The following is a 24,087-nucleotide window of genomic DNA, read 5'->3' on the forward strand; positions in this document are numbered from 1 at the left end:
GTTCCACCTGATATGGATGATATGTGAGGCAGAATTCAACAAAAAATGTAATAATTCCCATACTAAAGAAGGTAGTTGCTGAAGGGTATTAATATACTACCAAGCCATGGTTGTAAAATACTAACATGAATTATCTATTTAACGCATTGGAGCTGACAGACATACTAGATATGTTCACCATGTTTAACCATAAAATCTAATGGGTGTGTGTCATACATTCTTCACTTCTGACTTATTTATTTGTGATTTAAATGCATGTTTTACATTTGTAAGTGGCAAGACTAATTGTTTGGCTTGTCATGGCTAGCACACACCAGTCTCTCGTGAATGGTACCAGTGTCACATAAACTGCGTGCATGCTCAGAATATTGTTGAAGGTTGTTTTGTTCTATGTTGGCTGCCATGTTGTGCTGTTGTGTGAGTCCTTCCCATGTGCGAAAACATAAACAGTGAATATGGTTAACAGACATTGCTTGTCAAACTTGGAGATTGAAGAAGTCTTGAACAATGGCTCAGAACTTGATGATCTTTTGGACGACATCGGCAATTTTTCAGAAGATGATGATGACTCACGTGTGCTGCTGATGGAAAGGATGGCAGTGAGTATGAAGAAGCTAATAGACAAGTTTCTATTTGTTAGGTTTGTCATTCAGTTCAACAGCCTGCCCTTCATAATGAATGGTGTAATTTCGATGCACCCCCTGAATTACCTCTGTTTGAAGAAACAAGTGGAATTAAGGTTCCTGTCGACACATTTTCAATGGAACTAGACTGTTTGTTGCAATTTTTTGACCACAGCATGTCTCTAAAAGTAAAGTCAGTGACAAATATATATGCTACTGATACTATTTCTGAACTTTGCCATCAGAACAGAATCAAAACAAAATCTTTATAGAAGAAATGGAGAAGAGTGAGGATACATGAAGTATATAAATTTTTTACAGTTGTTTTGCATATGTGTGTTGTAAAGAAACCTAAACTATGGATTATTGGTCTGAAGACCCTGCACTTGCTTCATCATTTGCTTTTCAGCTAATGCCATGAGACAGATTTTTTTCCAAATACAGGATGCTGCATGTGAACAATAATGCACTATGGATACCTCAACCAGAGCCAGGCCATGACCCTCTGCATAAAATAAGACCTATTTGGGACATTTTCACAGATAGATGCAAAAACCATTTTATTCACAAAGAAATCTGACTGTGGGTGAAGCAATATGTCCTTTTCGAGAAAGAATTGTATTCCTTGTTTATATGAAAGACAAACCAGAGAAATATGGAATAAAACTGTATGTTGTAAGTGATACTCAAACAGGTTACATGTGCAATGCTGAAGTTTATACTTGGAGGAAAAGGAAATGTTGACAATTCTGTCAAATCCCTGCTGCTGAGGCTATGTTCCTCTTACTTGGGAAAAGTACATGTGGTATACATGAACATATTTTATACAAGTCCTGCTGTCCTTGAAGGACTACGGGAAAGAAATACATTGGGAGTTGGAACTGTGATGAAGAACAGGATAGATTTGCCTAGAAATCTAAAACTAAAAATAAAAAACTAAAGAAAGGAGAAATGACATTTTGCCACAAAGGACACCTTTTCTGCCTGAAATGGAAAGACAAACGTAATGTACGCATGTTGTCAGCACAGCATTAGATGACTGCTCCTCATGTCTGTGTAAATTTCAGGTGGGGATATGTTGGGGTAGTAAAGCCAGACATTGTACTAAACTACAACTTGCCTAAAACAAGTGTTGTTAGAGGAGACCAGCTGATGAGTTACTGTTCCTTCCAATAAAAGACTGTAAAATGGTGGAAAAAAATTTTCTTCCATATTTTTATGAGGGCAGTTGCGAATGCCAACATTATACACAATATGAAGATATCAAAAAAGTGTGCATTAGCAGATTTTATCTGTAAATTAGCAAAGAAATTGGTTAAATAAGGAGGAGGAGAACTAAATAATGATGCACATTCAGCATGAAAGTTGCAAGTGCAAACAGACTCACAGCATGTCATATTTCTGAGAAACTGCCACCAACAAAAAAGAAAACAAACCCAGCTAGAAGATGCAAAGTCTGTTGGGAACAAGGGAAAGCTGCAGGAAAGGTAATGAGGAAAGAGACCAGATACTACTGTAGACCATGTAACATAGGCCTTTGTATTCCCAATTGTTTTGAAAGATTTCATGCCCGAGTGAAGTTCTCTAATTTGTAAAAATGAGAAAAAACATTTCACTATAAAACACCTTACCTGTAAATGAAGCATTTAATATTTCCTGCTGACAAGTGATTTTAAATCAATAGCCTACCATTCCCTACGATTTATGAAAATTTTGTCCACTTTGGGGAAAAATAAAAATGCTGAAAAACAGTATATTTAGAGTAATACCTACAAATACCTGTATAATTTATTTGTGCTTAATGTATACATATTCATAAAGACGAAGGATGGAAGGTTAAGCTGACATTGCATAAAGAGTAAGTGGATTAGTAAATTTATTAAAAAATTGTAAATTATAGCAAATTTCGTCAGGATCTGGGTATTAAGTGGATTGCTGACCTGTTAGGCTCCAATATGTTAAGATCAGAATGACTGGTAGAAGGTGACCTAGGAGTAAATTACTTTGATTTCCAGAAAATAGGTTGGGAAAAAACCATTTACAGCACAAGTAGTTTAGAAAAACTTTCAGAAATGTTGGTTGGAATACAATCTTTGAAATTTGGAAGTTATTAGGGATAAAATACAGGGAGAAAGTGGTTATTTAAAACTTGCACAGAAACCAAACTGTAGTGTTAAAAGATGTAATAATTATAAGGGGCAATATAGCATATTATTCAATCTGTAAAGTTGAATGGAATGCTGCATCTTGAAAAGAGTGTATTAGCATTACATCAGTTGGTGATTAGTGAACTACTTTAGCAAATGAGACTGTGAAAGTGGTAGTGTTTTGGTGTTTGGGCATCAAAATAATGGACAACATCAGAGGTAAAAAGGGTTTAAAATGTTGACTGGAAATGGGAAGTGTGCTTCCTCAGAAACAAGAAATACACTACATAAAATATGAATTTGAGTGTTAAGAAGTCTTTTCTGAAAGTATTAATACAGAGTGTATCCTTTTATGGAAGTGTAACATGGATGATGAACAATATACACAGCAACAGAATGGAAGCTTTTACTACAGACAAGATGAAGTCCAGATGAGTAGATCAACTAACTACAGATGAGTACTGAATCAAACTGGAAATTACAGGGATTTGGATCATGCTGTTCTTATGGATTATGATATATATTGTAGTAAGATGCTCTGCAGGTATATTCTATAGAATTCTTCATCATAAAATAGCTGAGTCTATATTATGGTTAAATCTGTTAGCCAAATTCTAGGAAGATCTCATAATTTAATGCTAATCTGAATTTCACAGTAACTATCAAAAATTAATTTTAACTCAGTTATGTAGTATTTTTCATGTTATTACTGACTCACAAAAAGTCCTAAAAGGAATTCCTACAGGTAAGAATCTATGGATCACACACAGTCTTGGTACATTCATATCATATGAATATGTCTGTATTACCAAATAATGTAGAAATGAAAATTATGAAATTCTGAAAATATAATGTAACTAGGTAGATAAAAAAATTACTCACCAAGCGGTAGCAGAACAACACACATATAGAGGTTAAGGAGATTTGTATGCCTTTGGATCCAGTGGCTCCTTCTTCTGGCAAGAGGGTTGAAGGGGAAGGAAAAGGACTGTTAAGGTTTAGGAAATGGGGAGAGTTTGGAAAAGTCACCAAGAACTCTGGGTTCGGGGTTGCTGACCATGTAAATGGTCTGTCTGCTGCTGAACACTATCTCAACCAGCACCCCCCTTGATTGTAACCCTACAATGTCCTTCCTGTTCACCTTAATCAATTGTATACTTACCAATGACTATTTTAGCTGTGAAGGGCAGACATACAAACAGATCATTGGCATGGTCATGGGAACCAGGATGGCTCCTTCCTATGCCAATCTTTCTTGGGTCACTTGGAGGAAGCCTTACTGGGATCCATAAGTCTTCAGGCCCTGGTTTGGTTTAGATACATTGACAACATCTTTGCCAGATTAACTCATAGTGAGGCTGACCTGTTAAAAGTTTTTGGAATTTCCTTGATGTTGACCTCATCCCTATGAAGGGGCAGTTAAACATCTCTGTTTGCAGTAAATTTCTTAAAAAAACAACAGTACTGACATTTTGACAGTTGCATCCTTTCCATCTCAAATGTTCCCTCCCATATAGCCTTGGTATTTGAGGCAAATGTATTTGTTCAGATGCAGAATCTTTACAGTAATACACCACCATTCTCACCTCAGCCTTCACTGGACGTAATTACACCATAAACCTGGTTGAAAAGCAGGTTTCCCAGGCCATCACATCCAATTCTGGTAGTGCTGATTGAACAAAAAACAATTATCCTGCTCTTGAATGTATTAATGTGTTACTTTGACAAGGCTATGAATTCCTAAAATTGTGCCCTGAAATAAGGTCCATTTTGCCCACCACACCTGGAATAGCTTTTTGTGGTCTCCACCCCTCCACAATATCTGCAATATCCTGGTCAAATACAATGCTCCTTCTGCAACCATTTCCCTACTCCGTGGCTCCTACCCCTGTATTTATTTATTTATTTATTTCTTGTTCCGTAGATCGAGTTAGTGAGTCAATCACAAGGATATGGAACGTGTCAAATTGTACAGGTTTCAATTTAAACTTACAATAAATACAAGGGCAATTCAATGGCAAATTGTACATAGTTTAAGTAAGACATACTATAAATACAGTAACAGATACAATGTCAGCTAGATAACATAACTACCATTTGACAGAAAAAGGAGTTTCAAATAAAGATTAAAGATAAGAGCACAAAGTTAAATCAGATATTAGGCCTACAAGAGTAAATACATGTACAGCCAATCTGTTGTTACAAAAAGTGCGCTAATGCCCAAATGCACAATAAAATCAATTGAACTACTTCTAGACACAATAAGTTTAGTGATGGTATACATTTTCTTTCAGGTATTCATCCACAGTATAATAAGATTTCTCTGTCAGGTAATCTTTGAGAACTTGTTTAAATTTTGGCAGTTCTGTATGAACACATTTGATATGTAGTGGTAGAGCATTGAACAGCTTAATGCTGGAGTAGTAAACTCCTTTTTGTACCAGAGTGAGACGTTTCATTTCTAAATGTAGATTGTTTTTGTTTCTGGTGTTATAACCATGGAATTTACTGTTGTCTTGGTAGATGGAATAATTTTTGCACACATAGGTCAGCAAGGAAAAAATATACTGTGAGGCAGTTGTTAGGATACCTATCTTCCAAAATAAGTGCCTGCAAGAGTGTCTTTGATGGACCCCACACATTATTCTGATTGCTTTTTTTTGGATGGTGAAAATTTTTTTTGCAAGTGGTTGGTTCCCCCAAAATATGATAGCATATGACATCAATGAGTGGAAGTAGCCAAAGTAGGCAACCTTAATAGTGTCAACTTCAGCCACTGAAGAAATTACCCATAATGCAAATGTTGCCGAGCTAAGTTTTTTACATAGTTGAAGAATGTGAACTGACCAATTACATTTACTGTCTATGTAAGCACCCAGGAATTTTGTGTCTTCAACTTTCTGTATTGGTTGATCTCTACATTTTATGTTAATTTCATCGGGATTACTTTGTGATGTATGGAACCTCATATAATGAGTTTTATCTGCATTGAGCGAGAGACCATTTGAGGAGAACCAATTTAAGATGTCATTAAAAGCAGTATTTGTAGTTTTTCAAGATCATGATCAATCAAATGGTCAATTAGAATTGTGGTATCATCGGCAAACAGGGTAAATTTGCTGTTTGTCTCAGAACAAAGAGGAAGATCATTAATAAAGATGAGGAAAAGTAGTGGGCCCAAAACGGAGCCTTGAGGCACACCACACGTTATCGTGCCCCATTCAGACGAGGCAGGTTCTCCAGAAGAGCCATTTAGCATTACAGTCTGCTTCCGATCATGTAGATATGATTGTAGCCACAAGCCAACAGTACCACCGAAACCATAGTATTCTGCCTTTTTCCAAAGAATTTGGTGGTTTACACAGTCAAAGGCTTTCGTAAGATCACAAAAAATACACACTGGAGACATTTTTTTGTTAATGGCTTCCAAAACTTGGTTGCTGAAAGAGAATATTGCCTGTTCAGTACAAAGACCGGCACGAAACCCAAACTGATTTTTGCTTAAGATACTGTGGAAGTTGAGATGGTCTACAATCCTCCTGTGCATGAGTTTTTCTAGAATTTTCGAGAAGGTAGTTAATAGGGATATTGGGCGATAGTTTGTAACAATGCTTTTATCCCCTTTTTTAAAGAGAGGAATCACTTCAGCCAACTTAAGTCTGTCAGGGACAATCCCATCTTGTAGGGATGCATTGTATATGTTGCATAAGACGGGACTAACAAATTTATAACAGTGTTTCAGTATTTTACTAGAAATATTGTCCACACCAGCAGAATTTTTATTTTTTAATGATCTAATTACTCTTATGACTTCGCTTACAGTAACTGGAGGTAAGGATAACTGTGGGATTCTGTTGCTAATAGCTTTCTGTAGGAGGGACAATGATTCTTCCATAGAACCATTACAGCCTGTCTTCTCTGCTGCTCTCAAAAAATGGTTATTAAATATTTCTGCAACCAACTCAGGTTTCTTTATGATACTGTTTCCTGTATTAATCTCTACCTGAGACATGTTCCCTGTTGTCCTGCCAGTTTCCCTCTTTATTACATTCCATATAGTTTTAATTTTATTTTCTGAGCTTTCAATTTCTGATTTTATGCACATACTTTTAGATTTATTTACAACCTTCTTGAGAATGCTACAGTAAAGTTTGTAGTGTTGTTGTTTCTTTGGATCATTACAAGTCCTGAGAGAACTGTATAACATCTTCTTTGTTCTACACGATGTTATTATCCCTGTAGTGATCCAAGACTTCTTGGCATTGCCTATATGACTATTTCTAACTACTGTTTTGGGAAAGATGGACTCAAATACAGACATGAATTCATTTAAAAATGAATTGTACTTTTTGTTTACATCTGTTTCCCTATAAACTCGGCTCCAGTCTATCTCTTTTAGGCTATCATTGAATTTTTTAAGGCCCTGTTCATTTATTATCCTAAAAGATTTCCAAGAATGCTTGGAACTGTTGCATACACTGATGTAATTGAGCCTAAGCAATTGACCACCATGATCAGAAAGGCCAAGGATTGGATGTACAGTGATCTCATTGCATTTAGACTTATCTATAAATATATTATCTATCAGACTTTTACTGTTAACAGTAATCCTAGTTGGGAAATCTACTATTGCCATCAGATTATAAGACTCCATTAAATGTACTAAATCAGCTTTACTATTGCTCTCATTTAGGAAATCAACATTAAAGTCACCAGTAATTATCAAGTTCTTGGACTTTGAGTACAGTATGGATAATAAAGAATCTAAGTGCTTAAGAAATACATTCAAATTCCCTGAGGGAGATCTATACAGTGCTAACACTACAGCTGTGAAGTCATTTACAGTAATCTCAACACCACATACTTCAATTTGTTGCTCTATACAATAGCTCTTTAAATCTAATGCATTGTAAGATATGTTGTTTTTTACATAAATTACCACTCCACCTTTTTCCATGATGGTTCTAGAGTAATGCGTTGCCTGACAGTAACCACTTAGCTGTAACCTTTCAATATCCTTCACATGATGTTCACTAAAACATAATACATCAGTATCTTTTATTCCTTGTGGTTCCTCTAACAGAACAGTAATGTCATTTACTTTATTACCAAGTCCTCCCACATTTTGGTGAAAAATCGTCATTTCTTTGGAATTAGAGACAGATCTAAACTTTTGCCTAAAAAATTATCGGTAGCTACAGACACAGTACGTTCATTACTAACAATTTCCTGAAACATTTGAGTTTGAAACCGAGTCTGACTTGATGGTTGGAGCCATTCAAGTGCGATTGGTTCCAACTTTGGGGTACATTTGTGGACTTCTTCCAATATTTTTGTTTTTATGAGGGTACCTAATGCTTTTTTTCCTGATCTGTTCAGGTGCATACCGTGTCTTGTAAATAATTCTCGTCCAAAACTGCTTACATCTACAACACAAGTATTTTTAAAATGCTTACACAACTTTGCTAACTTAGAGTTCGTTTGTGAGATAGCCTCATTTACACAGGACTGTGGAATTAAGTCATGTCTCTTTGGAATGTTCACAACAAATACCTTAGACTGATGAAGCGCCGATATTTTCTTCCTGAGCGACTGTATGGCATCATTCCCTTCGTTGCAGGCAACGTTGTTTGAGCCACCTATTAAGATCACACACTCGTGTTTTACTTTTTCAGGATCACACCCCGCTACAACTTCTTGAAGTTTAGCACCTGGCTTCACAATTCCACAAACATCGGCAGCATTAAAACTGCTTTTCACTATATCAGCCATGCCTCTACCATGACTATCAGCGAAAATGTGAAAACGATTTGTTGATGTTTCACTCACAGCAGACTGGATCACACCACTGCCACTTTCATTGCTGTTAACTGAACGTTGTGGCTTTGGAAGATCAAACCTAACCTTTTTCCGATAGTTTATCGGCACACTCTTCTTACGATTGTTTTCACTTTCAGTGAGACTATTACTAGAACAAAGTACATCAAAATTGTTTACATTCTCGAACCTCGAAACATTTGCTGTACACGAATTATTAGTGCCGATTGTTTGACGCTTGTTGTGTACTACCTTCCATTCTGATGATTTATCAGCATCATTTTGCACCAATGTAGCCATGTTCTCGTGAAAGTTTTTGTCCTTCTGTCTGTCTTGAAGCAATGGATCCATGTTTCGCTTCGACTTCAGTTCCCTATTTTTGGACTTCAGGCTGTCGATTTCTATTCTTAGACTGCTGATTACACATTGTAAACTAGCAATACGCTCATTATACTTTAATAATTCACTTTTGCAACACACACGAATTTTTAACGGCTTCACTGTAACTTATTTTAGGAGTAAAATCGCAGATATCTACACACACCGCCATCTTGAGTGACCATCCTCACTGTAAGACTAGCCCTATGCACCTTCCTACCACCACCTATACCAGCCCTGTAAATGGCAAAACATACATTACCAAAGGGAGAGTCCACTGTGGAATGACACTTCATGTACCAGCTGTTATGTAAACACATTTCACCCTTTTATGTTTGTATGACTACTGCAAAGTTATCAATCAAGATGAATGAACATAGACAGAGACTTTACACTGGCAACAAACAATATCCTGTTGCATGAGATGTTCTACAACTTGACAGTCATGACCAGGTGTCTGTTTCACCACACATGCCATGTGAATTCTTCCCCCAGACACTAGTTCTCATAACTCCACATGTGAGAACTGGAATTGCAATATGTTCTTGGTTCCCACCACCCACCTGGTCCTAATTTACATTAATATCTTTGGTCTCAGAATTTCTTCTCAATAAGTATTCCTCTATTCACTCCTGTTTAGTTTCCTATATCTTCCATTTTCTGACCTGTCTATCTTTCCCTGCCCCCCCCCACCACTACCACTAAGCTTTTCGCTCTTATTAACTCTTGCATAATGTTTTGTCAGTAATCTGTGTATTGTTTATTAACCTGTTTTCCACCTTTAAGCTCTCAGGTTTTCAAATTTTGTCTGGTGTAGTCTCCAACATCCCAAACTCCTCCATTTCGCAAACCTTGCCAATCCTTTTCCTTCATCCCTCTGCAGTTCCCTTCAACCCTTATGCCAGAAAAAGGCACCACTGGTTCCAACATCTTGCAATTTCCCTAACTTTTATATGTGCATTTTTTTGCTACCACAAAATAAAGTAATTTGGTGAATTAGTTCATGATTTGTGCCTAATATTAAAATATAATAAAATAAATACATGACTACCTACACTGTAAATGAAGCCAAATGTGCTACCTGTAAGATATTTTTTCTGCTATTTCTGGAGCTGGTTTCTTTGTAGTTTGGCACCACACAATGTCCACACCAATCATCAGTCCTATTCCTCTCACATCACCTGTTACCATTACACCAGAGATGTTAACAATATCTTTGTAGTGCAAAAAGAATACAGACTTAGACATAAAACAATTCCATCCTAGAGACATCATGTGAATAATTTTGCACAGCACTGCTAAGTTTCACACTGCAGTACATTCTAATTATGTTACTACCATGCTTAGAGGGTTATCCTAAAATAGCAATGGGTATGCATTATGAGAAGCTGAGTAGGATGGGTTAAGAGATGGGAGAAGGGTGAGAAAAGAATGAACAGCTGGTGTGAGAATAAAAGAGAGAGTACATGTCAGGTTAAAAGCAGCAGGTGAATAGGAGAGCAATGAAGAGGGGTAGGATAAATAGCAAGAAGTGGCAGTTGGAGGATGAAGGCTGTGAAGGAAGCAGGAGGAAGGAGTATAAAGGAGAAGAAGGGGAAAGAGTGGAAAGGGGAAAACAAATTAAGTTAAAAAACCATACATGTCTCAAAGATATACTTCATTTACACTTGGGATTGAATAAAATTCACACAATATGAAAGACATAAACAAACTACTGCTTTCAAAAACTGCTGCTCATTCTCAGTTACACTATTCAGCTACTTGTATCAAATGCTTCATGCATGAGTACAAATACTTTCAAATAAATAAAGAAAATAGAAACAACTATCGTACCTAGGAGCCTATTATTGTTTATTTTAAGAGCTAAATACTTTAGAAAGAAAATTACATTATGAAGTGCTAGAGCAATATAAACTGAACATTAACATAATTACCAAAACTGAACAATGGCTATGAAATAATGGAATAAAAAAAGTTTCAATTGAGGACTATATATTGGGTATCAACTTTTACAGTTAATTTTCCATACATGGTGGTATTACTATCTTTGTAAAAGAGCAGATAAATTTCTGTGAGGTCAGTAATTGTTATGAGGGTCATTCAGTATGTCCTTAGAAAATCCAAGAGATGACACTTGTAGTATCAAAGTGGTTTGCCGGTAGTAAGCATCAGGCAATGAGCTTGTGTTTATTTCACAGCATGGAAAAAAGTGAGTTTTGAGAGATGATTGAACACTTCTGTTTAAAAGGCTAAAAACCAAAACAGGTCAATGTTGGATGAAGTTCATGACACATCTGCTCCTGGGCTTACAACTGTTTACAGTTGTGTAAATGAGTTTAAATGTAGCCGTACATCCACAAAGGTGAACAGTGTTTGGGATGTCTGGTGGAAGTAAGTACCCCAAAATGATTAACAAAATCCATGGTATGGTTTTGAGTGACTGATGAATCAAAGTGCACAAAATAGTTGAGGTCACAGGCATAGCACAGGTACAGTATTTTCAATTTTACACGAAACATTGGGTATGAAAAATTTTCAGCATGATGGCTGCTGAATTTGCTCCCAGTTTAGTTTGATACTGAGACTGTTTCCCCACTTTTACACCAAAATTCTGCCTTGTTTCCACATCAGTAAATAATGTGGATGAAACACGGATACACTAATACATGCAAAAGACTAAGGAAAACTCAAAACAGTGAGTTTTTGAAGGTGAACGGGCTCTGAAGAAGGTGAAGACAATGGAATCGGCTGAAAATGTATGGCCATATTTTTTGGGATATACATGGAATCATTTAAGTCAGTTACTTGAAAAAGGGACAAACAATATTTAGAGAGTATGAAACTTCCTGGCAGATTAAAACTGTGTGCCAGACTAAGACTTGAACTCAGGGCCTTTGACTTTTGTGGGCAAGTGCTCTACTGACTGAGCTATCCAAGCAGAACTCACAACCTGGTCTCACAACTTTATTTCCAATAGTACCTCATCTCCTACCTTAAAAACTTCATAGAAGCTCTCCTGCGAAACTTGTAAGACTGGCACTCCCAGAGGAAGGGATGGTGTGGAGATATGGTGTAGCCACAGCCTGGGGGATGTTTCCAGAATGAAATTTTCACTGTGCGGTGGAATGTGCACTGATACAAAACTTCTTGGCAGATTAAAGCTGTGTGGTGGGCTGAGACTTGAACTCACGAGCTTTGCCTTTTGTGGGCAAGTGTTCCACCAACTGAGCCATCCAAGCATGGCCCACAAACCATTCTCACAGTTTTATTTTCAATAGTATCTCATCTCCTACTTTCCAGACACAGCTTCAGCCTGCCAGGAAGTTTCATGTCAGTGCTCGCTCTGCCACAGAACAAAAATTTCATTCTGGAACTAGATAGTATTATGCATTGTTTTTGCAGTGGATGAAAGAAGATATCAAGGAAAAATTTTCTCATTTGAAAAAGACCCTCTTCTATAATGACAATACACAGCTGAGAACCTGCACAGTTTTGAGGGCCAGAATTATCTAATTAAAATTCAGATTATTGCAACATCCACCACATTTACCAGATTTGGCTCCCAAGGATTTTTTAATTTCCAAATCTGAAAAAATGGCTCACAGATGACAGTTCAGACCAAATGAGGATGCCATCACCCAAACAGAGACCTATTTTGAAGATCTTACAAAATCGTATTTTTTTTGAATGGCTTAAAAAAGTTGGAGCAACACCTGAAAAAGAATGTAGAGTTGAAGGGGAATTATGATGAAAAATAAAAATAAATCCCAGAATAAATTGTTTTTCTATCTTTTTCTAAGGACTTACTGAATGGCCCTTGCACACTATCCCAACGGAAAATGATTTTGAACTTCCTGTGGCCAAACTAACACAACTTAACCACAATTATTAATGTGTACTGAGTGGCAAGTATTAATGTGCCTATTTCTATACTTGAATTACGAGTACAACTGAAGAGACTCAATTTATTTAACATGAAGATATTATTTTATAGTGATTTTAATGTTATTTTTCAAAAGGCAGTAACTCTTGTGACTCTTTGATAAATATCATGAAAGCATTTCATTTGTTCCCACAATAACTTATCCAATAAGATCAGCAGTAGATAAAAACTCTTTTTTGATGTATATTACTTCTAGATACAGAGTATTGAGCAACAGTTTTTGTGACAATGAGACACAATTATTGTACATAGATACAGCAAAAATAGTACCCATTGCAAAAATTTAACTAAAAAAGAAGTGAATTTTTTCCAGGAACAGTTGTATAATGGTTACCTTCCTACAAGCTGGGAAAATTAAAAAAAAAGGAATCATTAAGAATTATATTGACAGTGGGCTGCTGGAGCCAGGGGAGGCAGTGCAAACTGAAGTTGCTGTGGGGGCATGAATTGGGAGGGGGTAACAGGATGGAGGAAGGGGAAACTGTTGGTTGGGGGAAGGGTGTGGGGATAGTGGACTACAGGGGATTGAAATCAGGATAATTACAGGAGCAGATGATTTGTTGCAAGGGTAACTCCCATCCATGTAGTTCAGAGGAGCTAGTGGTGGAGGGAAGGTTTTGAGATGACCTGGGTTGTGGAGCAGCCATTGAAGTTGAGGATGTTATGCTCAGCTGCAAGACCAAGGTGCAAGTACACCCACCCAGCACTTTCTAATACAGTTCTGTCAGAGTCTTATCCTACCCCATCTGAGACTGGGCCACCAATGAAAGTAGTCATGTCATATACAAACTCTGCTGCAGATACTGCACAGCTTTTTATGTTGGTGTGACTATCAAACAGCTATCAATGAGGATGAATTGCAACTGCCAAACTGTTGCAAAGAACAAAGTTGACCACAACATGCAGCTGAGCATAACATGCTGAATTTCAATAGCTGCTTGCAACCCAAGGCATCTGGGTCCTTTCCTCCACTACCAGCTTCTCTGAACTATGCAGATGTGAGTTATCCTTGCAACATATTTCTGCTCCTGTAATCAACCTGGCCTCAATCTTCAATGACCCAAAGTCTTCACAACCTCCACCCAACAGTCTCCCCTTCTTCCATCCTGTCACCCCCTCGCAATTCACATCCCCATATTGCCTTCAGTGTATATCATGCCCCAGTGGCTCCAACAACTGTGTAACACATGTATAGCCTGTGCACCTGTCACGCCTTCCTCTCTTTTTCCTAGCTGGAAAACAAGCTGTCCACCTCTAAGCTGCTAGCTGCACCCAACCCCTCCCCCTGCACCTGCCTCTCTCTCCCTACACTCCTTGTTGATGATTTAATGTTTTGTATTTTTGGTGACTGATCTCCTTTACCTTTAGAGTGTTTACATTCCATAAAATTATCATAAACATGACTAATCTGAGATATAATAATTTTTATTTCTGCTATTATTTTGAGAAATGCTTACCAATATGCTTGTGCTTTTTCTTAAGTGTCAGGAGTTCTTCTTTTAGCAGTTTTCCAGTCATAGTTGCATTGTGGAGTAGATGTTCTTCCTCTATTACACAGAGAACTGAAAGTCCGATTGTTGCTGCCACTGGACCGCATCTGTACTGTGAATGAAGGTCTTTTTACTTGCTTAAACTATTAAGAACAACATATTTCACTATCAACTGGATTAGAATTGGCAGTCATTATAGCTTCAGAAGTTTTTGTGGTATTAATCTTATCTGCAGCAATGATGCAGTAGTAACATCTAAATCCACATTGTGAGTCATTATATGGTGCACAAATTAGGGTACCTTGTGCTGCTACTAGTTGTTTCCTTTCCTGTTCCATTCACAAATATGAGTATAGAAGGGAAAAACATCTGTTTATATACTTCCATACAAACCACAGTCTATCTTATCTTTGTGATCCTTCAGTAAAATGTGCAGCAGAGGCATAGACTCATTCTGCAGTCATGCTTCAAATGCTGGTTCTCTAAATTTTCTCAATGCAAAGAACATTGTTCTCAGTTGAGGGATTCCCATTAGAGTTCCCGAAGCATCTCCATAATACTTGTGTGTTGCTTGAACCTGCTGGTAACAAATCTAGTGGCTCACCTTTGAATTGGTTTGAAGTCATCCTTTAATCTGACCTGATATAGATCTCAAACACTTGAGCAGTACTCAAAAATGGGGAGCACTAATATTCTGTATGTGGTGTCCTTTAAGAATGAGCTGCACTTCCCCAAAATTCTCTCAATAATCAATCTGAACTTGACAGTTCACCTTCCCTACTACCACCCTTATGTATTCATTCCACTTCATACTTTGCAACATTATGCCTAGATAATTAATGAACATGACTGTATCAAGCAATACATTACCAATGCTGTATTTTAACATTACAAGTTTGTCTTCTTGCTCATCACCACTAACTTATACTTTTCTATATTTAGAGCAAGCTGCCATTCATCACACCAACTAGAAATTCTGTCTAAGGCATCTTGTATCTGTCTCCAATCACTCATTGATGGTGCCTTCCCATACACCACAGTGTCATCAGCAAACAGCTGCAGACTACTGCTCATTCTGTTCATCAGATCATTTATGTATACAGAGAATAAGAGTGATCCTATCACACTTCCCTGGAGCACTTATGACAATACCTATATCTCCAAAGAACAATCAACATCAAGGACAACATAATGGGTTCTATTACTTAAGAAGTCTTCAAGCGATTCACATATCTTGAAAACTATTCTGTGTGCTAGGACCTTAACAGTCTGCAGTGGGGCACGATGTCAAATACTTTCTGCACATAAACCTTACTAGCATCAATATATGTTCACTACATATTCATGAAGACTTGCAGTGTGTCATTTCAGTTTCCCACATTTCCATAAACTGTAGTAACATGATTTAAAAACATAAACATATCTAAAAGACAGATGATGATATAGCAACTCAGAGAATTTTTCAGGCAGAAAATTTTGCACTGTTGTCTGTGAAATAACACTGCAGTTATGTGAAGTAAGAAAAATAATCACAAAAAATAGAGATGTTTGTATTCAGATACATAATAAACTATTTTAGCACAAATAAATTATTAAAAAACTCTTAGAGTTGATCCATTCAATATGAAAACTCCTAAAATAATTTTCAGTTACTTTCTTACTACTACAAGAGTCTCAAACACTTCAGAAGCATACACTGTACCATCCAAGAAGAAAGGGATGATGATCTTTGACATGGATCTCCCTGAAGTCTCATTAAGTTGGGGCACTAGTGACATTGTTGTGTATTCCCACACAAGTAACGTACATGCACAGAGAGGACTGTCAATATTTTAAGTTTATTGCTTTTGTTTTTATGGGACTGTCTTAGTGACAGCTTTCCAGTATATCTGATCACTCTTTTTGCAACTTCAGCAGTCAGTTTATAAGCATTTTTGCTGCTCTATCCTATATGAGAATTCAGTATGATAAATGTAGATGAATTCTACATCTACATCTATATCTGTACTCTGCAAACCACCATGAAGTGCATGGTTGAGGGGAAGTCCCATCGTACCAGTTATCAGGGTTTCTTCCCATTCCATTCATGTACAGAGCACAGGAAGAATGATTGTTTGAATGCCTCTGTTTGAATTATTCTAATATTGTCCTCGTGATCCCTATGTGAGTGATACATAGGGAGTTGTAGTATATTCCTAGAGCTGTCATTTAAAGCTTGTTCTCAAAACTTAGTTTGTACACTTTCTCTAATTAGCTTACGCCTTTCTTCAAGAGTCTGCCAATTCAGTTTCTTCAGCATCTCAGTAACACTTTCCCATGGATCAGACAAACCAGTGACCATCCATGCTGTCCTTCTCTGTATGTATTCAATAGCCCCTGTTAGTCCTATCTGGTATGGATCTCACACGTTTGAGAAATATTCTAGAACTGATTGCACGAGTGATTTGTAAGCAACCTCCTTTGTAGACTAATTGCACTTCCTCAGTACTTACCAACAAATCGAAGTGTACTACCTGCCTTACCCACAACTGATCCTATGTGATCATTCCATTTCATATCCCTAAAAATCTTACATCCAGGTATTTGTGTAAGTTGGTCAATTCAAATTGTAACTCATTGATATTATACTTATAGGATACTGTTTTTTGTTTTGTGAAATGCATAATTTTACATTTCTGACCATTTAAAGCAAGTTGCCAATCTTCACACCACTTTGAAATCTTACCAAGATCTGATTGAATATTTATGAAGCTTCTTTCAGATAGTATTTCATTATAGATAACTGCATCATCTGCAAAAAGTCTCAGGTTACTATTAATATTGCCCACAAGGTCATTAATGTACATGGTTAGCAAGGGACCCAACATACTTCCCTGGGAGCATCCAAAGTTACTTCTACATGTGACTATGATTCTCCACCCAAGATAACATGCTGCATCCTCTCTACCAAAAAAACCTCAACCTAGTAACAAATTTCACTTGATACACCATATCAGTGAACTTTTGACAACAAATGTAGGTGTGTTACTCAGTTAAATGCTTTTCAGAAATTAAGAAATATTGCATCTACCTGATTGTCTTGGTCCAAAGCTTTCAGTATGACATGTGAGAAAAGTGTGAGTTGGGTTTGATGTGATCGATGTTCCATAGTTCATCTTTGATATTATATCTGCGTCAACTGTCTAGAATGATTTCTTCATTAAGAATACACTGTTACTTGCTTTGAACTTTTTACTTTCAACTTCCATTACTAATGTGTCCTGAAGTCTTATGTCTAGTTTCTCTTTGCAAGTATTTACATGTAAGTTGTTTTATTTTATTTTAGAGATTGTTTTCACTTAGATAATCATTTGCTTTTTCTGTGTCCTTGATAGCTCTTACTTCTAAATCATTTATTGAGCTAATACTTACAATGAATAATGTATATTCTGCATACATGATTACATTTTCTTTTAATGATATTGCCATATCATTCATGTACAGTATAAACAGTAGTAGGCCAAATCTCAGACTTTTTGCCACATCATACTTTACCACTTGAAAACACTTGAAAATCATAATAAAAAATTATAAAACCCAATCACATGCTGTTGAAAAGATACTGTCAAGTGAGTGTTGTTTCTCACAAATTATAAACTTTGAACTGAATAGTTAAGACTGTTTCATCACAGGCAATGATTTCCAGACAACTCACCCCACAATATCTAAGAACATTAACAATAATTCTTTGTAGATAAAATTAAAAAACTATAAATATTACTTACATTTGCTTTTAAACAACCAGCAATCTTATGTGATGTTATTACAGCAGCAAAAGGATGACCATTTCCAATAGGTTTACCAATGGTAATAATATCAGGTACTACACCAAGCGCTTGGAAAGCCCAGTAATGACTTCCACTTCTTCCCATGCCAGTTTGTATCTCATCTGCTATAATCAAGCCTCCATTCTCATGAATGTAGCTGTGGAAATAGAAGTAGATAAATTACTGATGTAAGGCCTTGATAATGATATTCAAGAAGAACCATTTCAAACTGATTCGTATTTACTCATAATGCAAAAGAAGTAATTGGAAAAATAATACAGAAACAAAAAGTTTTGGATAAAGAGATCCAGAAGCAAGCAAGATTCGTGGGTGTATAACTAGAACCAGAAGTAACAATTCAATTTAGTAAATGACACGCAAGTTACATAACTGTGATAAGGTTGGTTGGTTTGGGGAGTAAAGGGACCAAACTACCGTGTCATCAGTCCCAGTAATAAGGAAAGAGGGATTTATTTTATTCATCCACTTGCAGACTCATCACGTATATATTGTCCCCATCCCCTTTTCCACCCCTTACACATGCACCCCCCCCCCCCCCCCCACACACACACACACTCAGAGAGAGAGAGAGAAAGAAAGAGAGAGAGAGAGAGAGACGGACAGAGACAGAGAGAGAGAGAGAGAGAGAAAATTCTGTTCCACAGACCCCTGCACAGGCAAGAACTGTTGAGGACAAGTAACAAGTTAGGGAACGTATTAACAAAGCTATCCTCAACCCACATGGTGGCTTAATTATAGGAATTAATAGTGATTCTCAGTTGAAGTGGTGTGAACATACAGATATAATGCCATCAGAATGTTATGCCCTTTGTAATGGAAAGATCAAAGCCAGGACCCAGTGCCATATGAGAGTTCCCGCAGCCACAGTCAATTACCTATTGATACAGCAACACTCTGCTACTGTGCCACTCCCACTCTGACCTGTTTCCACATGAGAACAGCCCAGCCTAAGACACTGGCCCCCACTTAAAGAACTTCCACATGAAGCATCTTCCATATAGTCAGCCCCAGACAGTTGTAACAAACACATTGTCCAGCCAAGCAGCTCATCAAGATGGCAGGGTACTGTTATGAATCCTGCTATGTCAGTTACCACTGTGAGCTTGACAACATTCTACTGGCACAATCGTAATCAGTACAGCAGGGCTATGCTGTGCCAGATGATGCTGTACTTATGATGCTGCTGCCACCACTATTGGGTCACAAACTGCTGATTGCCCCCCCACCTGTCCATGAAGCAAACAGCTGACACCTCATGGTCCTAGGTGCAAACCTGCTTTGTGCCATATGGATCTGCCAGCCACTCTCCAGACACTCTCTGCCACCTTCTCCCCAGTCTGTGATCCAGAGATTGACTCTGGTTGAGGCTGTCATCTGCTAGAAGATGCCACTGGCTGCTTCTTTCTGGAAGCAGAGCCATGGCAAGGCTTTGCTTGGCTGCTGCCACAACAGAAATGGGTGTGTTGGAATTCTGAAAGTAAGCAATCTGCCCTCCAGCAGTATGAATACATTGCCAGGCTGTATGCTATGCATGCTGCCCTGATACTGCAATAATGTGGGGTGGTGCCAAACAGTACCCAGGAAAAGGACTGCACATATAATTGTTCAATCTAATGGAATAAAAAAGAATTGTTCTATTCACCAATTGTATAGCTCCAGCCAGTTCCCCCTGCCATCATATGAATCCAGAATGCCCCTGGTGGGAGTCAAAAGCCTCCTGACATAGTTGAAGACAGCTCCTGCCACACTTGAAGACAGCTCTTGCCACCTGCTACATTCTTGAGCCACATATGGCATGGCTTGAAGACTGATCAATCAACACTGAAGAAGAAGGGTTGCTTAATTCTGGTGACAGAAGCAGATGGAGACTGCAATGGTGATTCAACTTGGATAGCAGCAACATACATTACGTAGCAGCTCATATTTTAGATTTTCACTTGGGCGATCCTTACACCTTTGTACTCTTGGTTTTCCACCATCCTGTTTTTCATTATTCTGCGTTTAGGCTCAGTTTTAGTATTTTGTAAAACCTTGAGTGCTGAACAATTAACACCCATGGTATGCACCCAGTGCAATTTATCAGGACACTTTGCCCCAGGCACCAATATGGACAATGTAGGGTGCTGGATATTCTGACAGAAAGGGCAATATGCCAGCCTGTGCCAAGAATGTGCCTTGCACATGCAAGGGAAACCATGGGTTTCCCCAAAGCTTAGGAGTATGTCAGAACAGCTATAAGGTGTCTCTTTCAAATAGGAATTTTGCAAAATAGAGCAGGTACTGGCAGTAGTTGCAGTATGTGTTTAGGTAATACATTAAAATAACTTGCATAACTCTGAATGTATACTTTAGCAATGTGAATAGTAGAAACTTAGTGTGTTTAACTTAATATGAAACACTGATATATTTCAGTTGACATATTTCAGTAAAGTGTGTGCCAGGAGAAATGGCAGTCTGGTGGTATGATGAACACTAGGGCAATAGCTTCTTATGGTTTGACAGAAAACCATAATAACTGGCACAATAGGATGTCCCCTCTTCCACACACTTCAGGATGGAGTATAGATTAGTACTGATACATCTCCTACTATAAGTCCACAGCTGAATTCCTACACCATCCTTGTCAAACTAGACCTGTAAGTACGTAAAAGCCTGTATATACGAATTACTTTTATTTTTTCATGAACTGTGATAACATAAAATGTCCAATTGCCTTGTAGAAGTGAACCACAGATAAATACTATGACCGCTATTAATACTGCTACTATTGCTACTGCTGATACCATCACCGTCATCACTATCACCATCACTACCACTACAACAATAACTGTGTGATATCAGCTTGTAACCATATTTGCTATTTCATATTTGCTATTTCAGTGATTTCAAAGTGACCTTATGGTATGACACTACATCTGCTGATATTGCACTTGCTCTTTCACATTATTTAATTGATTTAAGTTCACCCTTTTTATTTATAAAGCTTCTTATGGTTTGACAGAAAACTACACTGTCATCCTCTAAACAGTTCATGTTGTACCAAACATTCAGTCATGAAGGATGATCTTAGACAAGAGAAGCAGTTGCTGTAAACTAAATAAAAATTGCAATTGTTAAACTACTGTAAAGTATTTCTATTTACTTAGGCTAAAATGGTGAAATTGCAGGGAAGTCAACACCAAGAAGGAACCTCCAGTTTTCTCACTTTTAGTAAGCACCTATTACTTCTTCAATACTTACATGATCAAACAGCTGCTGTTTACCATGCATTATTAGTTTAATATCAACCTGATCACAAAGCTATTTATCACAACAGATGCATGAACAATTTTACTAGTCATGCAGACAACAGGAGCCTTCAATTCTCAATTCTAGATAATTAGACAATTTGTAGAAAGATGGACTAATAATACATGTTTACAGTTTCCTTTTGCATTTACAATGACTCACAGTGTTTTGGGAAATAGCTAAAGATCTTCACAACAGAACCCCCTGTCCCACCCCCCTCCCCCATAATCCTAGACGAGTCCACATGAAAATTATTTGTGTCTCTTGTAGAGTTGTGCTAATCCAGTTCAACTGTGATTGATTTTTATCACTGGCAATAAAAATAGCTGGGCACAAGACCTTAAGCTGTTAATCATTAATTGATGCAGTTAACTTTTAGAGTAATGGATTACTTTTTACGTTAATTTTGAAAAATGTTAACACATCCTTTAACTTCTGTTAACTTTCTTTGACTCCATTAATCATGTACCATAGCTACTATTTATGACAAAAATTACGTTGTCCTGCCTGCGGAAATTATTTTCTGACAAGTTTGGAACATGTAGGTGCGTGGCTATGCTGGGGTGCACGCTATTGAAGTGAATGTGTAGTGAAATGAGTGTATGAGGTCAAATGTGCATCAAAGATCTACTTGAATTTGAAGGCATAATATGATATAAAATGGGGAAACAAAACAAACTGCATATATTCTAGCAGCGGATGCCTATATGAGGACAATGCTGAAATAATTAAGCTAAGAGTATGAATGAGAGTGTGTGAGTATGGGCCCAGAGAGTTGCATACTATCTTTACCCTTCATTGAAGTTTGATATTAGATTTGATGTTAGGCTGTCATTAGTTAATACTTTCCTTTGCTAATGATGATTGAAGCAATCACATCAATAAAAATGACAATATCAACGATGACTATATATTCTGGAGGGCACACATCAATGTCTGCAATTCACTTGTAAAAAATAGAGAACTTCCCTACGCTTTTCCTTACACTCTATGAAACTGACATATAAAATGAATCTAAAACCTCCTAACAGCTCAATCAAGTGTGCCAGACCAGGAACTGGACTCACAACCTAGCCTTCTGTGGCCCATGCTCATACTGACTGAAGTATTCAATTGCGACTCACAATTTACATGGCAACACTAGTCTGCCAGTACTTATCTCCTTATTTCAAAATTTCATATAGTTTCTCCTGCAATTATTACTATACTAGCTTGTCTGGAAAAAAGATATCACACAAAGTGTCCTAGCCACAACTGAGGGATTGTTACCAGAATTAAAGAGCACCAAAGATTCCTTCCTTTGGATTTTTTTCATTCTACAGGGGAGTAATCACTGTTATTAAATGTCCCAAAAACATAAACTGTGTACCAGCCCACAATGATTTTTTTTTTAAAGGAAAGGGTCACAGGACAAGTTTTAGGATTTTAAACATAGCATAATAAATCATAATAACAGTACTGACAATATTAGAAGCAGCAGAACTTGTTGTAATTATACTTATAATAATTGTTATAACTCATAAAATATATGTGTAATACTAGCCAACAATGAAGACATTTGCATTTATATTGTTAGGTTTTTGGAACTGAACGAATACTTCATCCCTATGTCTGCCATTATCCAACTTAATGCATTTCCCCTTCATAATGTGCAGTGTTAACATCTTATATAGGAGTTAGGATTTATTTCTTACAGCTATCTATAATTATTCATTATTGCCATGCAAGGTTCAATGCAACATTTCATTTTCAAAATTTATCATTATAGTAACTGTTGTTTTAGTAATTTGAAATATTATTTTGAAGCATGCTGTACCTGTAGATTTTTGCCAGCCATCCTGTTGGTGGTACCACTACACCGTAGACTACAAACACAGGCTCACTTATGAAGCATGCAATCTGGGAGAGAAATTCATTTTAGTAAACTTAAAATTGTGTTTCAGTTTGAGAACCATGTAATAAATTGAAACTCACAGGTCCTGAATTTTGTACAGCTTTGTCTATAACATTCTTAGCATCAATAAAATATTTCTCAGCAGCAGTTGATGCATCATTATAGCTTCCTCTGTATCTATCTGGACATGGAATTACATGTACCCATGGCTTCTTTTCTGAAACACAGAGAATAAAGTATTTCTATCATCCTCACTGAGAACATATTGTACAAAGTAATAAGAAATTAAGGTTTATCAAATACAAAAAAGAGCCATGCAACATAACCATGTAAGTTATTCAAAATACCTATTATAAGAAACTATCAGTTGCTACAATGGTGCTGTTATTACTCCCAGCTGGACGTAAAGTAGGAAGAGGTTTATCACTGATCCCGTGGTCCTATGAAGAAACAAATAAAATTCAGTTGGTTCAGAAAGATCACTCAAGGGTCTCAGAAGCCATACTGAGCAAGGAGACTGAAGACAAATTGGAGGAAAAGTAAAGTCACTTTTGCTCAAATAGATATTCTGAATCTCCACATGTAGAAACAGCCACCCATACACTTCCGTGTGCAATTTTGGATCTGGAGCAGGCATCTGACTGAATTCTAATATTGTGAAGTTCACAGAGGAAAGTGGA

General features: G+C 37.2%; 1 protein-coding gene across 2 annotated transcripts in view; it reads right to left on the reverse strand.

Annotated features, from left to right (window-relative positions):
* LOC126484167 (5-phosphohydroxy-L-lysine phospho-lyase-like) overlaps positions 1–24,087 on the reverse strand; it is a 325,588-nt gene that overhangs the window by 38,230 nt on the left and 263,271 nt on the right. Inside the window, exons 5-9 of one of the 2 annotated variants that reach the window (XM_050107574.1) lie at positions 23,488–23,624; positions 23,330–23,412; positions 18,163–18,361; positions 14,366–14,510; positions 10,047–10,146 (exon numbers count right to left, since the gene is read on the reverse strand). In XM_050107574.1, the coding sequence (XP_049963531.1) occupies positions 10,047–10,146; positions 14,366–14,510; positions 18,163–18,361; positions 23,330–23,412; positions 23,488–23,624 (664 nt within the window). Of the gene's footprint in view, positions 1–10,020; positions 10,147–14,365; positions 14,511–18,162; positions 18,362–23,329; positions 23,413–23,487; positions 23,625–24,087 lie in introns of both variants that reach the window. The other variant, XM_050107582.1, reaches the window with a different exon arrangement.

This window comes from Schistocerca serialis, chromosome 1, assembly GCF_023864345.2.
Source record: "Schistocerca serialis cubense isolate TAMUIC-IGC-003099 chromosome 1, iqSchSeri2.2, whole genome shotgun sequence".
Classification (NCBI taxonomy): domain Eukaryota; kingdom Metazoa; phylum Arthropoda; class Insecta; order Orthoptera; family Acrididae; genus Schistocerca; species Schistocerca serialis.